The sequence below is a fragment of the Copadichromis virginalis genome, linkage group LG11 (genome assembly GCF_057382275.1).
Source record: "Copadichromis virginalis isolate Kocher_CV1m ecotype Utaka linkage group LG11, C_Virginalis_male_GT1.1, whole genome shotgun sequence".
In the NCBI taxonomy this organism is placed as follows: Eukaryota; Metazoa; Chordata; class Actinopteri; order Cichliformes; family Cichlidae; genus Copadichromis; species Copadichromis virginalis.
The window spans coordinates 36572752-36593213 of record NC_140628.1 but is presented as its reverse complement, the minus strand read 5'-3'; the positions used below and the strand labels follow the sequence as shown (position 1 = coordinate 36593213).

General features: G+C 39.6%; 1 protein-coding gene across 1 annotated transcript in view; it reads right to left on the bottom strand.

Moving 5' to 3' along the window:
* Window positions 1–20462, bottom strand: part of rftn1b (raftlin, lipid raft linker 1b) — a 128996-nt gene that overhangs the window by 9758 nt on the left and 98776 nt on the right. Inside the window, exons 7-8 of the mRNA XM_085472228.1 lie at window positions 18137–18255; window positions 1548–1651 (exon numbers count right to left, since the gene is read on the bottom strand). Coding sequence (XP_085328354.1) covers window positions 1548–1651; window positions 18137–18255 — 223 coding nt within the window. The remainder of the gene's footprint in view (window positions 1–1547; window positions 1652–18136; window positions 18256–20462) is intronic.

Below are 20462 nucleotides of genomic sequence, written 5' to 3'. Positions count from 1 at the left end.
CTGCAAAGAAGAAGATTCCTGATGGCTCTGAGTCCCTGTCCTCATGTATGTTGTGCACCGTCCTCACATACTTTTCTGCTACTGTTGCAAAGTTCCTCTCTTGGGGCACCCTGTCATATGCTTTCTCTAGCGCTACAAACCACAGTGGGAGATATAAATAATCAGGTAATGCTAAGAAAATGTCTAAATTAGGAGGCTGAGAATTCTTGTCTTTCACATCAGAGGTTAACACACAAACAATGCCAATTATTGGTAGCTTGTTAAATAAAATGCAATCAAATGATTGGAACAGGTAGATAATTTACAGGAAATGCTGAGTTATATTGGCTTCATGTCTTCACAATGTTATGTGTGAACTGAGTCATCTTTAACGTCTGTTGCACACAAACTAAAAATTGTGTTACAACAATGTTAAAAATATAAACGACTAAAACATTCAGGAATTGGATGTCACAAACGGCACAAATCATCCTCTGCGTGTTGTGGAACAAACTCTGTTTTGAAGTGAAGCCTTCAGTGTGACTGAGGATGCATGCGAGGCCTTTGACCAAAAGCGGATGTACACTCATACAGCAGCGATGAGTGATGAGTCAGCACAGGCTTAGATGAGGAACCGTTACATTTCTGTGAAGAGATTTTCCATCAACAGTCAGAGCTGCAGCTGCTGCGCTGCTCAAAGCTCAGCCTACATTAGCAGAGATTTAGGTCAATTTCTGCCAGAACTGTCATATTTCTTTGTACAATAACTTGCGCATATTATATATCGCACCATGTGCCAGCTTTCACAGGAATGTAGCATATAACTACAAGTTTATAACTTTAGATGTGAATTTTAACTTGTACGATAAGCTTTTTACACAAGACCCAGATTTCCATTTGATGTTTCTTTTGTTACACGTGAGATATTATGTTACTACTTTGCTACCTACTGAAATTAATCTAGTTATTCATGCAAAAGTTATGATCAGCTTCACCTCAATGAAGCAAAAAGAGCAAAAATGCTGTAACTACTTGTTTTATATACACCTTCAACATAAGCCTGCACTCTTTTAATGAGTGTGTCGTTTAAGGGAGACAACCTGTTGCTAGATGTATCCCTATGGCAGGGATATTAAACTTTATTAGTAGGAAAAGTTATAAAACAGTTAAAATACAGTTAAAAGTTCAAAATCAATCCCCTCCTTCACATTTTCTAAAGCTGTCCAGTGGGCCAGGTTGGAGTCCTGTTCCATGAGATTTATGCACACATATGGGGTGAAATAAAGCGTTTTGGACAAGGTTATATTAGGGAAATGGGATTCAGTGTTTATTTTCTAATGTGTAGAACTCTCGAAACAGATTTTAGATTCCAATATATACATACATGTAGTTGTAAGTATTAACCTCTTGGAACACACTGAAATCCTGCAGCTCTAGTTCACACTTGTAAATGGACTTAAAGCAATATTCATCATTATAGTTGCTGCAGTTCCTCCTGGCTGCCAACAGAGGTCATTAGATGTCACAGATTACTTGATCCCCCTTTAATAGTCAGACAATGGGATTACCTGTTAGTCTTGATTACAGGAGTTGGTAGCACACAAGTAAGCCTCCATCCATATGTGGCCAGAGACTGAAGCAGAGGAACATAATCAGCCTTGACCTGCAAACCCTGTGGAGAAAATAAGATGCCCATTACAACTTACAATCAACTCAAACAGCCCTAAAAATGCACATAATCCTGATCTTTTATCCCTTAAACGCCACATAAGCGAGCATATTATATTCCAGAGTGCAACTGTGATTACAGCTGTGAAGCATCAAGCTATGAAATGCAATCAAGAGCTGTCAGCTTTGCTTAGAACTCAAGTCTCATTTAGAAAAACTGCCTCCCTCTCAGATATGATGGCTTTCATACCATGTATGTCTGAAAGGTGGTTTTCAACCGCAGCGGACACAGGAAAGAATAAAAACTGAGACATAAATCAAGTGCTACAGAAACTCCCCGGCTGCCATGAGTCAACATTGCAACCATCTCTATTCCCAACAGGTATTTGTCAGCACTGTAAGTCCTTGAGCAAACACACTACTCATGTGACACTGCTCACTTTGTGAAAACATTTTAATACCATTTGAGCTATTAAAATACAATTAAATGAACCCTATCCATGTTGTCTGAGTGATGGATCTAAATCAAACACAGGAGCTTATTTAGGCTCGGGGTGGGGGGGCACATTATTCAACGTTAACGTTCTCAACTAGGGCTGGGCCATATTATACCGTTCACGGTAATACCGGTATAATGTTAGGCAACGATAGGAAAATGAAATATCGCGATAGAATGGGAGTAAAACGCGCATGCGCAGTGCCTTTGTTTTCATACGCACATGGCCGATTGTTGAGTGAAACAGATGAACCAGAATTGGTTTGTAAAAATGGTGCAACTTCAGTGATGTGGAACTGGTTTGGTGTTTGTCCGTCAGATACACGACAAAGCACATCTTTTTGCAGAACATGCAAGCGGCCGTCGTTATTGTCGTATTTGTCGGACTAAGATGCTCTTAAATCTGGGAGTAATCTGGGTCCTAAACTCCGTATTCTTCAGGTCAAACAACACTGCAGCATCACTGAGCGTTAAAAACTGTCTAAATTCTTTCATCTTTAATAAAACGATCAGCATTGCTGCTTTACCAGGTGTAACTATAAAGTTTAACTTCCAGGCATCCATGAAAACAAAAGTTATTACATTTAACGGAGTTAGAAGTTAGCAGGAAGCTAGCGGAAGTTAGCTCGCTAGTTTCGCTAGTTACCTAAGCATGATATTGCATGTTCTGACTGAGAGATTTCTGAAAAAAATCAAACGTACAGCTCTGCTATCACTTCCAACATAAATGAAGACAGGAAACTAAACAGCAGTGACGTTTGTAGGGTTACTGAAGTTGGGCTAGCTGGTATATAATGATGTGCTACGTGATCGCTAGCGACACAGCTATATTAGCATAACATAAACAGTGAAGCTGGAGGACGAACACTAACACTTTTCCACTTATAAAAGTTAACGTTAAGGTTCTTCATGGTTAGAGACAAATGCAATCGCATGGCAGGATGCTGTAAACGGACCAAACTTCAGTCAGGAGAACAACTGAGATAATCCATCCATAATACGAGGTTAGTCATTAATATACTGCAACATGGGAATAGAGCAGCTGCCAGAGAATTCAACATTAATGAATCAATGGTACAGAAGTGGAGGAAGCAAGAAGAATGAGTTTAATCAAGTTTGATTTATCTGACTGCTTTGTTTCGCTTAATGTGCCTTATAATCCTGTGCACCTTATGGTCCGAAAAATGCGTACTGCACACTGCAGTTTAATGTTGCAAAGCACCTCTTTTTAACTTCAGTGGATATTATACATGGTTATGCTCAGGATATGTCAGCCCATTTCTACTGGAAATGCCTTTTGGTTAAACTTTCAGCAAGGAATTTGCATTTGCACTGTTACATTTTTATAAAGCTTTAATGTACATAAAAACCAGCTTCTTGTTTAAGTGAAAATAAATGGAAGGTTGTCTTTTTGCGCTAGTAATGTTGTGGAGTTGTATTTTGTCTCGCATCAATTATATCGTCGGTTATATCGTTATCGCAAATTTTCATATATATATCGTGATAAATATTTTTGGCCATATCGCCCTGCTCTATTCTCAACGCTACGTTGAAAACACACGCACCTACACACACGCACAAATTCATGGACACACGCTTTTGTGAGAGGAAGTGTGTGTGGTTTGCCATCGTGCCATGTTAGACGTCTTCTAAAAATGAAAAACCGCAACGCGTGTCAGACAGATTTTTTACACCTTCAACAACAAATGCATTTGCACGCGCACACACACACACATGCAAAACACACACACACACACACCAACAGATTTACTACTTATTTAAACACCTCAAAGAAAGACCCCATCTTCACCAGGACTCCTAGAAATTAGGGGCTATGTATAATTAAGATCACTTGAAAGGCAAAAATAAAACAAAAGAGCATTCAAGCCGTTACAGTTCATCATTTCCAGACTGTTAAGCTCAGTGGTGCAGTGTGAGGTCTGATATGAGTCAAGAAGGCAGCGAACATGAATAAACTACACCACAGAACTCCACAGGGTCTATTCATAGTGCAGCGATCATCTGTACAAGAGACCTGAGAATATTTCACACCTACACATGCTGCATTAGACGTCATGGTAATGAGAAAGATGAGGCTCTTCTCTATTTAAAGCTGCACCAGCAAAATTTTTCTTCAGCCTCCGTCACAGAGATGTTGTGCCAGACGAGCGTCCCTTTCTCACTGAACGAGCTGCCGCAAATTCATGAATATAGGCTTCACAGTGAAATCCAAACCAGAGGCAGACCAGCCGTTTTTTAAAAACTCTTCCTTTGTTTGGTAATAGTACAAAAACAAATCAATGAGCTATGTTAATCATGCCATTTTCTGAAGGCAGTCTATTTTAATTACCCCTGCTTTGTAGCAGGGATTGTATATAGTTGTCCACTGCAATGTTGCCGGTGATAGTGTTTGTCTGGTGATGAATTATTTTTTATGATAATAGATCGAGTTGGCAATCTAGAGGCCACACACTTTTCTTATTTCTTATTTGAATTCTCACAGACGTCTGCATGTAACATAAATATTAAAAACGTAGTCTTGGAACTAAACTTTTTTGGTTGTATGGCATGAGAGAGTTGAGAGGCTTTAAAGAAACAGAGATTACAGCCATAAACTGTATATAAAAGATGGAAATGGCCACCGTCATATGAAGTCCCAAAGTGAGGAGTAGAGCTTATTGAGAAACTGAGGTAGACACAGACAAGGGAGCCGGTAAGGTTGTTTACTTCACAGACCTCTATATAACCAGTTTTTTTAAACCAGAGAATTTCCCCCCTGATGGCCTTTAAATGATGCATGTTTAAGACATTTATGTTGTATAATGGGTTTGTAGGCTGTGTAGATATGATTGCATTTTTCTGCATTCACAAAATAACTGTGATGTAAGTAATCGCAACAGTCACACTTAGTTGTAGTGAATGAGATGACTCATAATATTAGTTCTTCTGCTCTTATCAGTTGTCTACTTCATGTGTAATTGTCCTGATTTGCTGTTATGTTGTTCATTTATGTCTATTTGCCTGTTATCATGAATTGACTCACATGTCATTTCAGGCCTGACACTCCTACCTTCCACACTTTCCCACCTTTCTGTTCACCCTCATTAGTCCCTGCATATACACTGGCAACATTTCCCTCCTTTGTTAGATTGTATTTATGCACCTTCCCTCAGCATGGCAATTTTTTTCCTCATCTGTTTGTATTTTTTTTTTAACTTTTTCTGCTCATATTGCCTCTTTTTTCTTGGCTGCCAGCTTGCTTTTCACCCTGTAAGAGACTTTTACCTGGCGTACTTGACTTTATTTTTATCCTGCCTGTTTTCTGTTCTGCTTTTGGGTCTATTTCTCTGAGCGGTGGCATACAATGGTTACATTATATAATGATGTAACACACATGTATACACAGTAAAAAGTGACCACTGTGCAGAAGACATTATCGTCACGACATATTTACTGTAAGAATTTGATTTTGTTTTGTAGCATTCATATTTTGGGAAATAACTCTTAAATGTGACCAACGCTTAAATGTGATCTACTGAGCTTTCAAATTTTCTCTCCAATGTTTAATGTGGACACTCACATTAAACATAGCCAGGTTATTAAATAATGAGGTCAGAGTAAGTAAAAGTAATCCCCTTGAGCCAAAAGTACAGGCTGGTTTCAAGTAACAGGTCAGCTTTTAAGGGATCACAATGCTAACACACCATGAAACACTAACTTATTGTGCGATAATCGCACACAAATATGAATAAAAGAAACAACCATGAGAATGATAAATGGACTGGCACTTACTTGCTGCTTCGCTATTCTAAACACTCAAAGTGCTTTTTTCGTATAAGCCACGTTCACCCGTTTAGACAGACATTCATGCAGCACTTTCTTTCACACGCTTACACTAATACACCAGTGGATACAACAGGAGCAATTTGGGATTCAGTGTCTTTCTCAAGGGCAGCCAGGCATCAAACTACCAACTTTGAGATTACTAGATAACCAATTCTGCTGTGCCACATCCCCTAAATGTGAACAACCACTATTACATGAACTACTATTAGTATTAATACAGCTGCTACAGCTGAAATGCTATTATTTGACTAGCTTTTATGGCCAGCATTTGTTGTTTTAATGCACACTGTGTATAACTAAAAATACTCAGCTCAAGTGTTTCGATAGTTTATTACTTTGATACTTTTAATGCCTCTACCACTACCTCGACTAATGCAGTCTGTGTATATAACTTCAGCTGATTAATTATAATTCCACATCTAGAAACTTGGATAATTTACATAACTATTCCAGCTGCTGTGACTATATCACTACTACCCTCTGCTGACTGCGACTGGATTTCATGGTAATCATACAGAAGAATGAGCACATCACTGACAAAAAGACTGATCAGCACACAATGCTCATTGTTTTCTACGAGACAGACTTCAAGCAAAAACACTTAAACCCATACCATTATGCAACTCTGCATTTTTCTTCCAGAGATTCTTATTGATCAGAGTGAAGCAACATGCACAAACAGACCTAAAGCAGCCACACATCAAGCTGTAGGTTATAAAGAGCTAATCGTTCGGATACAAGACACAGCTCCAGACATTATTTACACAAGCATTACTTTCTAAGTTCCTACAGGGAGCGGTGCATCTACATTTTTCGGTGGTTTATGTTGGAACCACTCCCAGAAACAGGCTCTCTTTCAAAGCCTGCCCAGAAAGTAAATTGAGAAATAATTTTTCTGTAATGGCTTGCTGTTCTTTGGAGTGGGTGAAAGTTAATCACAGTCCCTGGAGTGTGGCTCTTGCTCTCCCTGACTTATTATGCAGGGCCACCTCGCTGCATCAGCACTCCAGCACCAACCTGTGAGGCTGAAAAACAAAGCAATCACACCGCCATCTTTGCCTTCGATGTTATCTGAGTGTGACTATAAAGGAGGGCCACACAGTCAGAGGACAGAGAAGAAGTATTTTAACCGCCATGGTCAAAGCTAGTTAAAATTAAATCCATTTTTTTCTAAAAACATTTCCGCCTTATCCTGTAATAGGGTAGCTGGGCTATCTTAGCAGGAATGAAGGACTCTGTCCTTCTCTTTCTCAGCCTTTAAAAGCTGGTTTCTTGCTGTTTAACCTCCCCTCTACCACTCTCAGACAAGGCACGGGGATATACTACCCAGTTTTTGTGAACATAGACCTTTAGACAAAGTATTTTTTCGGGCCTGCAGCAGACGAGGGTTCACATCAGCTCGATGTTTAACGTGCACTCTGTGAATCAGTGGTACGAAAACACAGCTCGGCTGTTTTTTCTTTAAACCCTTGACTCTGAACAACATAACAGCCCATAATTCTGTTTTTCACCGTCTCTGACTATATTTGAAGGCAATCGAGGTCAAAAGGCTTGCAGACTCAGTCCAGTAATAATGAAGCAAATACCATTTAATAAAAAGACATTCAGATTCTGCAGCTCCTGATAGGTTCGTTCAACCCGGTGTGTTGTCACAGCAACAGAAGATTCAGCATCCACTTTTTAAAGCCCTGTAACAACCTTTTCTGAGTGTCAGCAGCCTTCATCGCAAAAGTAAAATATTCAATATTTTTAGCTGACTTTTAAAGGTATTGTCTTCAGTGTTAAAACACTGAATAGCAGCGTATTGAGTGCTGGTCTTAGATGCTTTTCATGTCCAATTTGTCAGCTTGCTAATGGAAAAGCTACCATGCAACCATGCTCCTCCAGTAGAGGCAAGAGGTCCTTAAAGACTTCAAAAAATTCAAATCATAAAAACGCATTGTGACATTAGAAAGTGTACGTCTACAGACAGACCCATTGGTGCTAATAAAACAGGCACATTGTGTCCACTTTGTTATGTTTGAGCATACACAAAGTGGAATTATTAAGGAACGTCACATGTCCGGTGTGTTTTCAGGCACCACATAATGCTGCTTTGTTAGATGTATTTCACCTTTACAAACAGGGTGTTTTGGGGCATTGGTGACGCAGCTGGGGCAACATAGATGACTGAGAGATAATGACCCATTTTCAAGACCTACAAAGGCAACTTAATGACTTTAGGGGTGTGGTATAAGATGCAGTTTTAACAGACAGAAAATCATGTTTCATGTTCACTTTTACACTAATGTTCAACTTTTAATTTTTCCTGAGGTTAAAGCCTCAGTTTTGACCTTCAAAACATACATTTATGAAAGAATATAATCAGTAGATCCATTTAGTACTACTTGTGACTGTGCAACACAGTCTTTAACAATACTATCTGTCATTGGTAAACAAGATATTTTTAATATTATCTAATTGATTTTATTTGCCATTACTCTACCGTTATCATTTATGTGCATTTACTTTTATAATTGTATTTCTTCCTTTCCTCCCTTGTCCCTCGGGGAACCTTTCCTGAGCTTAAAACTGGATTACTGCAACAATAATAAAGCTTACAGAGTGCATTCAATCTTTGGCTTTTATAAGGCATTAGCCTACTTTTGAGTCAAGACTAGGCCATGTAACCTGATAACACATGATGAGGTGGTTGGGCAAACAAAGGATCAGCTGGTGCAGATGTTAGTATTCATCATATGTCAGTGAGGGCTTTTATTATGCACTTTAGAAAACACAGAAAATATGGCCATTTGATGGTTGGAGCCGACAATTAAAAATCAGTCTAAGATCAGAAAAGCCATCAGCTTTAAAAGAAGCAGATTCAATTATTTTATGTTATAAAAAAGAGAGGTCAAGAGAACAACTGTGATAGGAAAGGCTGTTTTTCTCTTCAGTTAGACAACTGGAGAGGAAAGGAACAAACAGTGAAGGTTTTTACTTAACTCAGACACGTACAAACACATCAGAAGGGATTCATTTCAGATACTTCAGACACTTTGAACTTGACACCTATTTTCCTATAATGCTTTTTTCTATTCTCATCACCCCTTCATGCTACAATACATTGGCAGAGGTGAGAGACAAATCTGGTATTACAAGGAAAATCCCACAATTAAAAATGTGAAAGTGAAATTATTTGTTATCAGTGAAATTTACTGAAAGTTACGGAAGCGTAGAGCTGCCACCCAGGCAAAAGATAAACAGAGCTATATCACATTATAACATGAAAAGTTTATTGTTCTAAAAATCTACTTTTCATGTTTGTACAACATAATATCGTTATTATTACAATATACATAATTATCACGTTATAACAAAAAACCTTTCACGTTCTTACAATATAAATATTAGATTGTACGAACATGATAATTATGTATATTGTAATAACGTGATATTATGTTGTACAAAAATGAAAAGTATTTTGTTAGAACAATAAACTTTTCACGTTATAATGTGATATAGCTCTATTTTTCTTTTGCCTGGGTGGCAGCTCTACGCTTGGGTAGAAAGTACTTAAAATTTATTTGATATTTAACTAATTATTATTTATGATATCGCAGTTGGGAAGATTAAATGAGGGAGTGCTGTTGTGCACCTTGAGGCGACTGTTGTTGTGATTTGGTGCTGTATAAATAAAACTGAACTGAATTCAGGTTATTGAGCTAATTGGTAAATCTGAAACAGAAGATACTGCTTTTGTGCATGGTTCCCCAAAAGAAAGAAATAACTAACTGAACCAAATTTGTACGGCCTGAATATATAATCACCTGAGAAGCTTTCGCTGCTATGGCTGGTTGATGTGGAGCCACTTTTTATGAAGTTGTAGTTAAGTTAGGAACAGTACAGGCAACAGATTTCTATCTGCATTATTTGGCAGCATTTTCAGCTCTAGGACCTCCCTTTCACACAGGAGCACATCTACCTGCCGTACCGAAATAGACCCACAGTAAAGAACAGTACAGTACAGTCAGCAGGCATCAGTAGAAACAGATGTGACATGGATCGAAACTACACTAAAATGTAGTAGCTGGGGTTGACATGTGTTGCAAAGTGGCTTGTACATGCACTGTGACTCTCAACAGGCTTAAATAGTGTGTCTAAAGCTGACACAGTAAAACTTGTTTACAGCTCATCTGAATGCTGCAGGTAGAATTTCAACAAGCTTCTAAAAGATCGAGCACTTTGCTCCATTTCCCAAATCTCTGGATCGATGTCCTGTCTCTCAAAAGACAGATTTTAAAAATAAGTCTGCACTAAATGGACTTGCACCTAATTACATTTCTATATATTCTCAGAATTAGAGCCTTTTAGTTTTTATGGCTCCAACATGTGGAACAAACACCTGAAAGCTAAACTGTTATTTAATTTAAATCTGGGCTTAAAATGTGTTATTTGAAGTTGCTGATCAATGAACCAACTTCCTCTGCAACTTAATCCTCGATTTGTTTTCGTGTCTAGTGGATGGTTCCCCGTATTCACATATGGTCTGAAGATTTAGTCATTACAAGGCAGAGTATAACAGCTGTCCCAGGGACACAACATAGAGGACGGGGTTCTCCCACAGTTTAATCACCACTTTGACATAGCTTTTTTAAAGGGTGCAGCAGAAACAACCTGGGCTACAGCAGACATTAGCGCACCAGATATATATGACTAGCCATCTGTGAGCATGAGAAGCAACTCGAGTCTTGTTTTTTTTTTTTACTTTTAATTGTTGTTGTTGTTTTTCTATCATGATTATTTTCAAAATTCAAGATTCAAGAGCTTTATTGTCAATACAAGAGTATACAAAGTATACACAGTATACAACGTACCGAACCAGTGTGCTGTTTCACCCCAAGCCCCCCATGGTTTCTAAGTATATAAACGATATATCTCCAAGAGATATAAAACTAGGAATTACAAATAAATAACATGCTAAATTTTGGTAAAATGAAGGGATCAAAACGTACTAATTACTAATTATACAATACTATAATAATAACTATGCAATACTAACTGTACAATAAACAAAGACAGGACAGAGACAATACAGAGTGGATTGTGCAGTAGGCATTAAATACCAGGTTCAAGTTATTGTCAGGATATTGTACACGAGACAGGACGAAGACATGTGCAAGATGCAAAATGTGCAAATATAGTATAATTTAGATGTATGTTCAGTAACTATGTGACTGAGTGTGCAAATAAGCATATTGTTCCCAGGTCCAGTTTGTAGTGGATTTGTGAAAGTTTTTGTTGTTTTTGAGTCTTTTGGTGAGTATTGTAGCGTGTTTGTAGAGGTATGTGTATATCAGTCTTGTGGTGGTAGTGAGTTGAGGGCTCTGACTGCGGGGGAAGAAGCTCTTGCAGTGCATGTGACATGTGACAGTGACATATCGTGACATGCATAGATGTTTTAAATGTCTCTTTGTTTTCCACTTCATCTCTCTGGAAGGTACACTGGATTATCTGGATAGCGTTGTACAAATAAATGTGTCTTGACTTGACTACAGAGAAGTATAGACTGGGTGTGTAGAAGGGTATAAACTGAGCCTTCAGCTGAGCTGGGCTGTCACTGAGATGAGTAAATCTGCTGGGATTGCGGCTAAGCTGACCTGAACAAAATGTGCTTGATTTTAGTTTCATCGTGCATCGATGAAACTAATTGCTAGATTTAAGTTTTCCATAACCCTTCAATGTGACAGAGACCATTAATTGGTAAGTAAAAAAGAAAAAGAAAACTCTACAACTGAGTCCTTCATTTTGGGGGCTTACAGAGATACGAAATGTATTGGAAGGAAACCATCCGAGAAATTTAAAGGGAGAGAGGTGTTTCATGGAAGCAAGGAGATCATTGGTTAGTCTCCAGGCAATACAAACAGTGAAGTAAAAATACAAAGATGTTGAAATAGTATTTGGTGCATTTAGTAATGCTATCATTTTGTTACATGGTACATGTTACTGTTTGTATACCTTACAGAAACTGCACCCTATAAGCCTAAACCTCTCCCTCTGTCCTGCAGCTATCAGCATCATCGACACATTGCCTGACGGAGCGGGTGCGACCTCTCACTTGCAGGAACAGTGCAAATTACTCTCCTTCTATGTAGGTCAGCTCTTCTCTCACCTCAGTCTGAGGAAATAGAGATATCATGGAGAGGTGATTCACATTAACGATCGTCTCTCTGAAGTACGTGTACACATCCAGGCCACAGGCCACAGCTCTCGCAGAACATAAACCAAATCAGATGTTTTTAATATGTAATTTTATAATTTGTATCCTCTGTTTCTAGGGCCATCGAAATAAAGTCCATGACCACGAGCGGAACAAATAAAATGTGAAACGTAAACTATTGAACTCGGTGGAGAGGGATTTTGTGTGCACCTGATTGCCAGACGATAGGAGTGACTGAGCACAGACACAATAGGTGTGTGTTTGTGTGTGTTTCTGAGATGTGTTAAAACCATTTCTTCAAAGATTCCTCACTGCCATACTGATGCTGTGATGTGGGGCCCTAATCCCATTTTAGACATCATTTAGTTTCTGGAGTCTGTGAAGCGCTGCTCTTCAAAGCCAGGGATGCAAGTGAATTCTTGGAATGAGTGACAACAATGTTGGCGCTCTTAAGCTCCTTTTCGCTTCCTTTGACTTTGGACTGCCATTCCTAGAATTTGAACTTCACTGATATTAACTTTTAATGTTTTTCTGTAGGAGGAGACACTTTCTCTAAAGTCCCCCTGCAGATTTTCTGGTTTGTCTTTTGGGTTAGGAGTTGTTAGGATCATGGCGTGAGCAAGCAGGCAATATCAGTGTTTGAAGTGGCGAAGAGAACATTTTACTCAGTGGCAGTTGTACCATGATATCCATAGTTTTCAAAAGGAATAACAAAAACTGTTTACAAATGGTATGTGCTCGAGATTGCTTTCTTTTCTTGAAAAAATAAAACAAAACCCAGCTTTTAAAAATCTGTTTTTTGATCCTTTTAAAATCTTAAGTCAGACACATAAGATGGTAAAAACGCTGCACAAATATAGTGCTTTTAAGCCTTAGATAAGTTTGACAAAGAGTTTCAAAATGAGTCGTCCCACTGGGAGGTATTTGACCTGCAGTGGGAAGTGGCTCAAGGTTCATCGGTTTGCCCAAGGACAATCAGGCAGGCAGGAGGGGGGGGGGAATCAAACCGCCCCCCCTGTAATTAATGGTCAAATCAATCAAACAAAAATAAAGTTTCTTACTATACTGTTGGTGGTACAGCCTGTCACTCTATGGCACTGCCATTTGTGCTTGCTCATTTGTACTCTAATTTGTACCTTACAAAGACTAGTTTTGAATATCTGGTCAGAGATGTTACATTATACCTTAATATAGCGGTAAACAATCATCTTTTGATAGGGTGCTTGTACAGCATAGTCTGGTTGTAAGGACAACTAACAGCTTTATCCACCTCACATCTGGATCTACAGCCAACCTAGAGTCACCAATTAACTTGACAAGCATGCGTTTGGACTGCGAGACAGAATTAGCTGAAGGAAACAGAGCAGTGCTAATGTCTGCAGCACCCTGTGGTCCATAAAAAAGAAAGACAGAGAATATAACTTGTTTTTCATTCGACTTAGATTTTACAGGTTTACTGAACACAGAGACCATCTCCTGTTTTACACCTCAAAATGGAAGAAATTGTCTAAACATGTAGAAATTACTAACTGGGCATAGATCCAATAATTACCAATAAATACCTGTAGGAAGGAACTGGGATGAAAACACATATAGTTACAGTTTTATATACAACTATTTCTGTGAAAAACAAGCTCTTTCAGCTTCAAATTATTTAGCAAAGCCACTGAACACAGTTGTGTTTTATCTTCTTGCAGTACTAATAATATCCATAAAGAAGGAAGTTTCTCATGGTAACCAGAGAGCCTCTTATCATTTTTCTAAGTTATGTATGAAACGCTGAAAACCCCTGCACAGAAGTAATAATTCCTTCGAAAGGTTTATTTATTTATTTTGCTGTGATTATAGGTGGAGTAGCAGAGCCATTCTGCATCTCTGCTGCACCTAATTAGAGTAGCAAACATCCGTGCCAATGTTATTGCTCTGCTAAGAGGTATTTCAAAGGGTCAGCAGCAAAAACACATTTTCTCTTATAGCTCCAGTGTACTGTATGTGACCATGAAGTGTAATTTCAATTTTCTATGTTGATAGTTGGACCTTTGGAGAAATTGTACTGTTCAAATTCCTTCACCTTCATTGAATTGCACCACATACTAGCAAAGCATATAAAACCAACATTATGTGCATGATTGGATACCAGTGAAAAAGGTCAATGTGTTCCTTTGGGATCTGGGTAAATTGACCCTTTAAGAATGACCCTTTCAAGACGAATGTCAGTTATTGTGGCTTCATATTGATTTCAGACCTTTCAAGTCATAGTTTTCCTTTTAAAGAGGTGTAAATAGTTTTCTGTGCTTTTGTAGAACCACAAAAAACCTGCACGTTTGGGTCATGTGACTGCGCATTGGGCAATAATCATATAACTGCAAACTGCTGGACCTGAATTTAAAAAAAGGTAGGGAGGATATAAGGAAAAAAATGCAGCTGCATCACATGTCCCATTTCTGTTTCCCCACTTCAGTTTCCATATTTAATATAAATACGATATTTTGTAAAGGCTTAACCTTTGGGCTAGATAGAACATTTTTCCATGTACTATCTAACAAATATTTCCCCCATAGCATCTTAGAGCTATCCATAAAATCTTTGTACCATGTTGAGAATTTAAAATATCACTTGTTGCACAACATGCATGCATCATAATAGACCTACCACTGTGTCCAGCTAAGCTGAAGTGGATAATGGGGCTATTTAAAAAAACATTTTAAGAGGTATGAAAGGTTTTCAGCAACATCACACTCCTCATACACATCAGGTCCACTAAGCTGAATATCACTTCATCTTTTAATAAAACACACACACACACACACACACACACACACACACACACACACACACACACACACACACACACACACACACACACACACACACACACACACGCACAGGTGTTTTTGTGGCTCTGGTTCTCTTTGCCTGCTTTATCTATATACAGAAAGACTGAAGCACAACACTAATGCACTTTGTTCCTCTTGATAAATAAATTCTCCTGCAGTGACTCATGGCGAGCAAACATATTAAGACCAACCTTGACTGAAGTGTGCAGATGCACATGTTTTCTTTGGTTATTGCTCCTGTGAAGCTCAGTGAAAGAAAGGAGGGCTTTCACTACATTAGTTTCGAGGCAGTGTCTGTATTGATTTTCCCATAGGACATGAGAGATGAGAAACTGGGCCTAATTGGAGTTTCATACCAGAGACTCTTGATGAGTTATTCCTTTTCAGACACTTCATCACAATCCATATGTTTCATATTTGAGTGGTTTTTTTTTTGCTCATATTGAAACAAGTATGCATCAGACACCTGACCAAAATCTGTTTGCTAAAGGAAATGTCTGCAGGAGCTTTTTAGCACTGATGGCATTTTTATGCACATCTACATGCTTCACCCACTTTACGCATGCTTTCAATTTATTTCTCTTGATTGTCACTGGATGCATTTTGTTGTTTTTTGTGCCGTTTCCCTCAAGGCGCTGCTCTGCTGTCATTTAACAGAAACTGTTCCCATAGCACTTACGTCTTAGTTTGTCAGTTTGACATTTATTGTTCTTGGTTGTTTTCTTCTCTTTCCTTTAATTTGCTTTGAAGTCAGAATATTTTGCCCTATGAATATTTGTTTGTCTCTCACAGCTGTTTTTGTCAAATAATTTCTTATTAAAACTGCATTAAACTAAATGAATGTCCTTATAAGACAAACATTTTCTTGTCATTTAATTGGTAGCCTCTTAGTGTCATTGTTCCGGCTATTTTAACAACATAATAAAAATCTAATTAAAAACAAATAACTAAAAAAAAAAGAGCTATGTTCCAATAGGCAGTTAGGCCCCATAGTTTTTGAATAGATTGCCTAATTTCCTATTGTGGCTTTTTTGATCCCTGTCACTTTGCAGTCTCCACTGCAGGATGCCTGCACCTGCATATGGATGGGGGAACCAGGAGAGGCCTGTACAGTAGCCACGGGATGAGCACTGTAGAGTCAAAGCTGATAACCAACTATCACCTCCGTCACACACAGCTGGGTGAGAGACCCTCGGAGACAAAGTCATCTGCAGGCATCTGTTAATGATCCTTCAGCAAGTCCACCTACTGAAACCTTCTATGACTTTTGCTTCTCTTTTATAGATCCTGTTGGCCAAATGCGCTCTTTGTAGCATCTTTGCTCCAGCTGAACTAAACAGTGACTTTGAGCTTTCAGGGAGGGCAAAACTGGGTGTGTAACAAATGACTGAATATTTCATTTTTATTATTACTTTTTAAATTTTTTTAAAAATAATTTCTGGATGCTGAAATTAACATTTTATCAATCACCCTGGCTCACAAAAATCTAACTTATTGCCTTTCCATCCTCTTAATGAGCGCGTTTCCACACTCGATGTCCAACGCTGCTGCCCGGTGAGAGAGCCACAATGCCAAAGAAAATCTTGTGGGTATCTCTGTAACATCTGACAGTGGCAGTATTTGATGCTTTTGAATGAGAAAATGCTGAAAATATGTTTACCAATTATTTTTAAAATTGTATGACTTTTGTTATTATTACATTTACTATAGTAGACTCGTTTTTCTACTTTTAATGGTGTAGAAAAAAGGGTCTACTATAGCACTATTTTGCACTTTGGTTGAGATATAGCATTAAAAGCTCAGCACTTTTCACATCCAACTCACATCCAGATTCAGCTCGTTCATAAGTGAAACTAAAGACATTTTTATCCCTTCACTGATGAGCACTGACATTCCTGAGATGATACACTCCTACTTAATGACAATATAAATGGTCACATGCCCTCACTGAAGTGATTTGTTTTATCACTCTTTTTCTCTGAGCTTCATAAATCCTACAACCTGTCAGCATTTTGGATAAATAAGTATGTTAAGCACTGAGGGGAAAAGAAAGTGACGTATATAAAGAAGAAGAAAAACACCTTCAATCAACATTCAGCCTTTTTTTTTTTCATTTTAATTATCCTGGCACCGAAACAATAATGAGCTGTGAGGATACTTTGCATATCAATTTTCGGCAGTTATCACAAATAATGGGGATGATGTGCAGCCCTGATCGCCCTGACAGAGTGTGTTGTCAATCTGATTTGGCATGGTGCAGATCGGTGGGGTGAAACGGTTTTTGATAAAGTCCCAGTGGAGGAGCTGATTGGATCTCCTGGAAAACTGGGCGTTAGTTTGGCATCATTCTCGGTTAATGTGTCTGAGGAAGTCTTGAAAGCCATTAAGCTGTAACAGTATTACCATTCACCCAGACGAGGGGAGGCTGTACTGCTCCTGCCAGATGACTGCAGGAGTCTTTTTAGTGGCACATATGGCCATCGGTGCTGGGCTGGTCAATCAGAGAGCCACATTTGGGGGACAAAAGTCTCCTTTCACACTTGGACAGCTACCGGCTGCAAAAAGTCTAAATTCAATTACAGAGATAGCATCTGAAAACACAGACACACAAAACCGAGCTCGTCCACACTCAGCTGCATGCGCAAGCATGTATACATGCAGACACACACATACATACAGATGAAAGGCAACGAAATGGCCACAAATCCTTCCACTCCAGACAGGAATGAATTTCCAGCTCGGAACTTGTTGAGGAGAGACACTAATCATCACGTAGATAAAGGCTTGTTTGCTCCTGATAAGGGGAGCGACTGCGACACATGTCCCATAAATTGAGATTTGTCCGATTTGCCTTTGGGTTGTAAGGAAACGGTTGGCTGAAGGGCCACGATATCTAAGCGATAACTGACTTCATTGCTAAAGGACTATACTCTTAGAGAGGGGGGCACAGACTGGACTCTGGCTTTCAATGTGTGACTGTACATCCTTTAAAATATCAAAATCTCCAATTCCAAAACAGTCACATGTATGAAATGTACAAGAGCATAAATCCCCCTCTACTAGTGACAGACAGAACATAACCTAGGACAAAGCAAAAATCCCTCCACTCACATCGATGACGGTCCACTGCTCCACAACGATGGCATCGTACGCCGGGGTGGCCGCGTTCGGCTCACCTTCGCTCGCCTCCTGGAAGATGAAGACACTTTCCACTGACTTAGGCAGCAAATCTAAAGAGAAGGGGAAAAAAGTAAAGCCATGAAAAGAGTATTTACTGGATGGAGCGTGTCTGTCTTGTCTCTTCTCCGTCAGGGCCTCCAGGCCAGCGGAAATGGAATGATATCAGCCAGACACATTCACACACAACCCTTTATTACATAGCCAGTGGTCCTAGCCATTTGTATGAGCATTAGGCACTTATGCATTATGCAAGGAGACAGTGCTGAAGAAAGGAGCAGGTATTCCCCTTCTGGGACGTTAAAAAAGAAGATGAAACGTTACGAGGATCCAGAGCCTGCTGGTCTTAATGCTTGACGGTTAAACAGAGGCTAATTATAGCTAAAATAGGATTAAAAACTAGATGTACTTGGTGTCCAGAGGACTGAGAAACGCTGCTTTAAGAAAGGTGGACAGATTTTAGCGATGGCAAAATGTAGCAACCAATTTAATGAAGCCGGGTGTTAAGGTACAAAGCATAAATCCTTTTGCTAAGCCTGCATTATTCACCTTAAAAAGACTTAAACTGAATGAATCACATAGAGACACTGACATTGATGCTTTAGGCCACTTTTCAGATTGTGTGCTCCTGACCAAATAGATTTTCCAAGCTTCTCTTCTGTTGGAGGCTAACAATTGCAGGATTGGCATCTGAGAAAGAAACACCACTCTGGCCCCCATGAGCCAGGACCCCTCTCCACCCAACGTCTCTTGTTATTCACTTGATGCACATGCACATTACATCCAGGCGCACATACACACACAGACAAAACACGAGCCTCGTGGTCCAGTCTTCCCAGCAGGCCTGAGAGCTTTCTCATTACTCTCACACCATTTACGCACTAATACAGTTTGCTGGGGCCCAGGCACCAATACGAGACACTCCACATTTCATTACTGGGCCCTAATAATAGGGGGATGAGAGGTGGCTGGAGAGCCTGTGGAGAAAGGCGGGGACAAGGAGATAGAAAAAGAAGAAGGAAGTAAGCAAGACACAGGGAGAGATAGAGTGGAGAATGACATTCTCTTTTATTTCCACCACCCTCAAAACCCATTCTGGACCCATGCATGCACAATTGAAGACATCTTTCAAATGCAGACGTGGTCAGTGTTAACCCCCTCCTGCCACTTTGCCTTTGCTCTTCCTCTGTTCCCTCCATCATCCCCCTTCTTTCCCCATTCCTGCACTTTATTTAATTCTTTGGCCCGTCCTGCTTGGCATATTACTGCAAAGAAACCTTTCTGGAAGGTGTAACACACTACGGACTGATGTCGGTTCTCTGCAAATGCAACAGGGATCATTCAGGTGAGATCGACAGGGTTTCTGTCTCGTTGCTCTACAGGGAGCAGCCTGTCTCTGGTGATAATGCAAACAGACTCTTGGCAGAGGAGAGAAAGAGAGCGAGAACCAGGGAAGTGGAAGAGAAGGAGCTGGTTGCTGGGGGCGTTGAGTCCATCAGGGGAATGCGCTGGTTGCGTGCACGAATAAACATTATCTTGTGCCTATTGACTGAGAGCTGAGCTGAGCAGCCAGCGGGCCGACTGAGAATAAGTTGTTTACACTTGCAAAAAACCACAGTGCAGCCTCAGTAAAATTGTTCTCCATCCCCTTGTGACTCACACACTCAAGGTCGTGGGGCGAGACATGCAAATACAGCTGCACTAAAAACAGAAAGAGACAGTGTCGGGGCTAAAAGACAAAGAAGCAAATGGCAGGGGAGAGTCAGATAGCTGGAGTGGCAAGGTGACAGCGAGTGAAACGCACCAGCCGATACCAGCATCCAAATGATACAGGAGAGGATCAACAGCAGGCACCTAGTGGGTGTAGACAGTGCTGACACACACAGACTGAAACTTAAAGTGCTGAGTGTTTAGTGTTTGCCTGCACAGGTGTTTGTATGTAGATGCGAGGTCCTCGCCTGCATCAAGTCACTTCGGAAGCCGCTTGTTCCTAATATTCATCGACATGTACACAAACCTGCTCTTGTGGATTGATTTCAGACACACGATGATTAAATCAAGCAAACAGTGGAACAGAAAGCACTCTGGATGTTTTTCCAATAAACTCATGTGCATCACTGCTGCAAACACAAAAAGGAGTTACTATCTAGAAAACAACAGGGTGAGACGTATAAGGTCATAACCTGAAATTAACAGACTCATTAAAGGTTTTGTTTGTTATATTAAAAAAAATGTTCTAACCCTACGTTCCATTTATCAT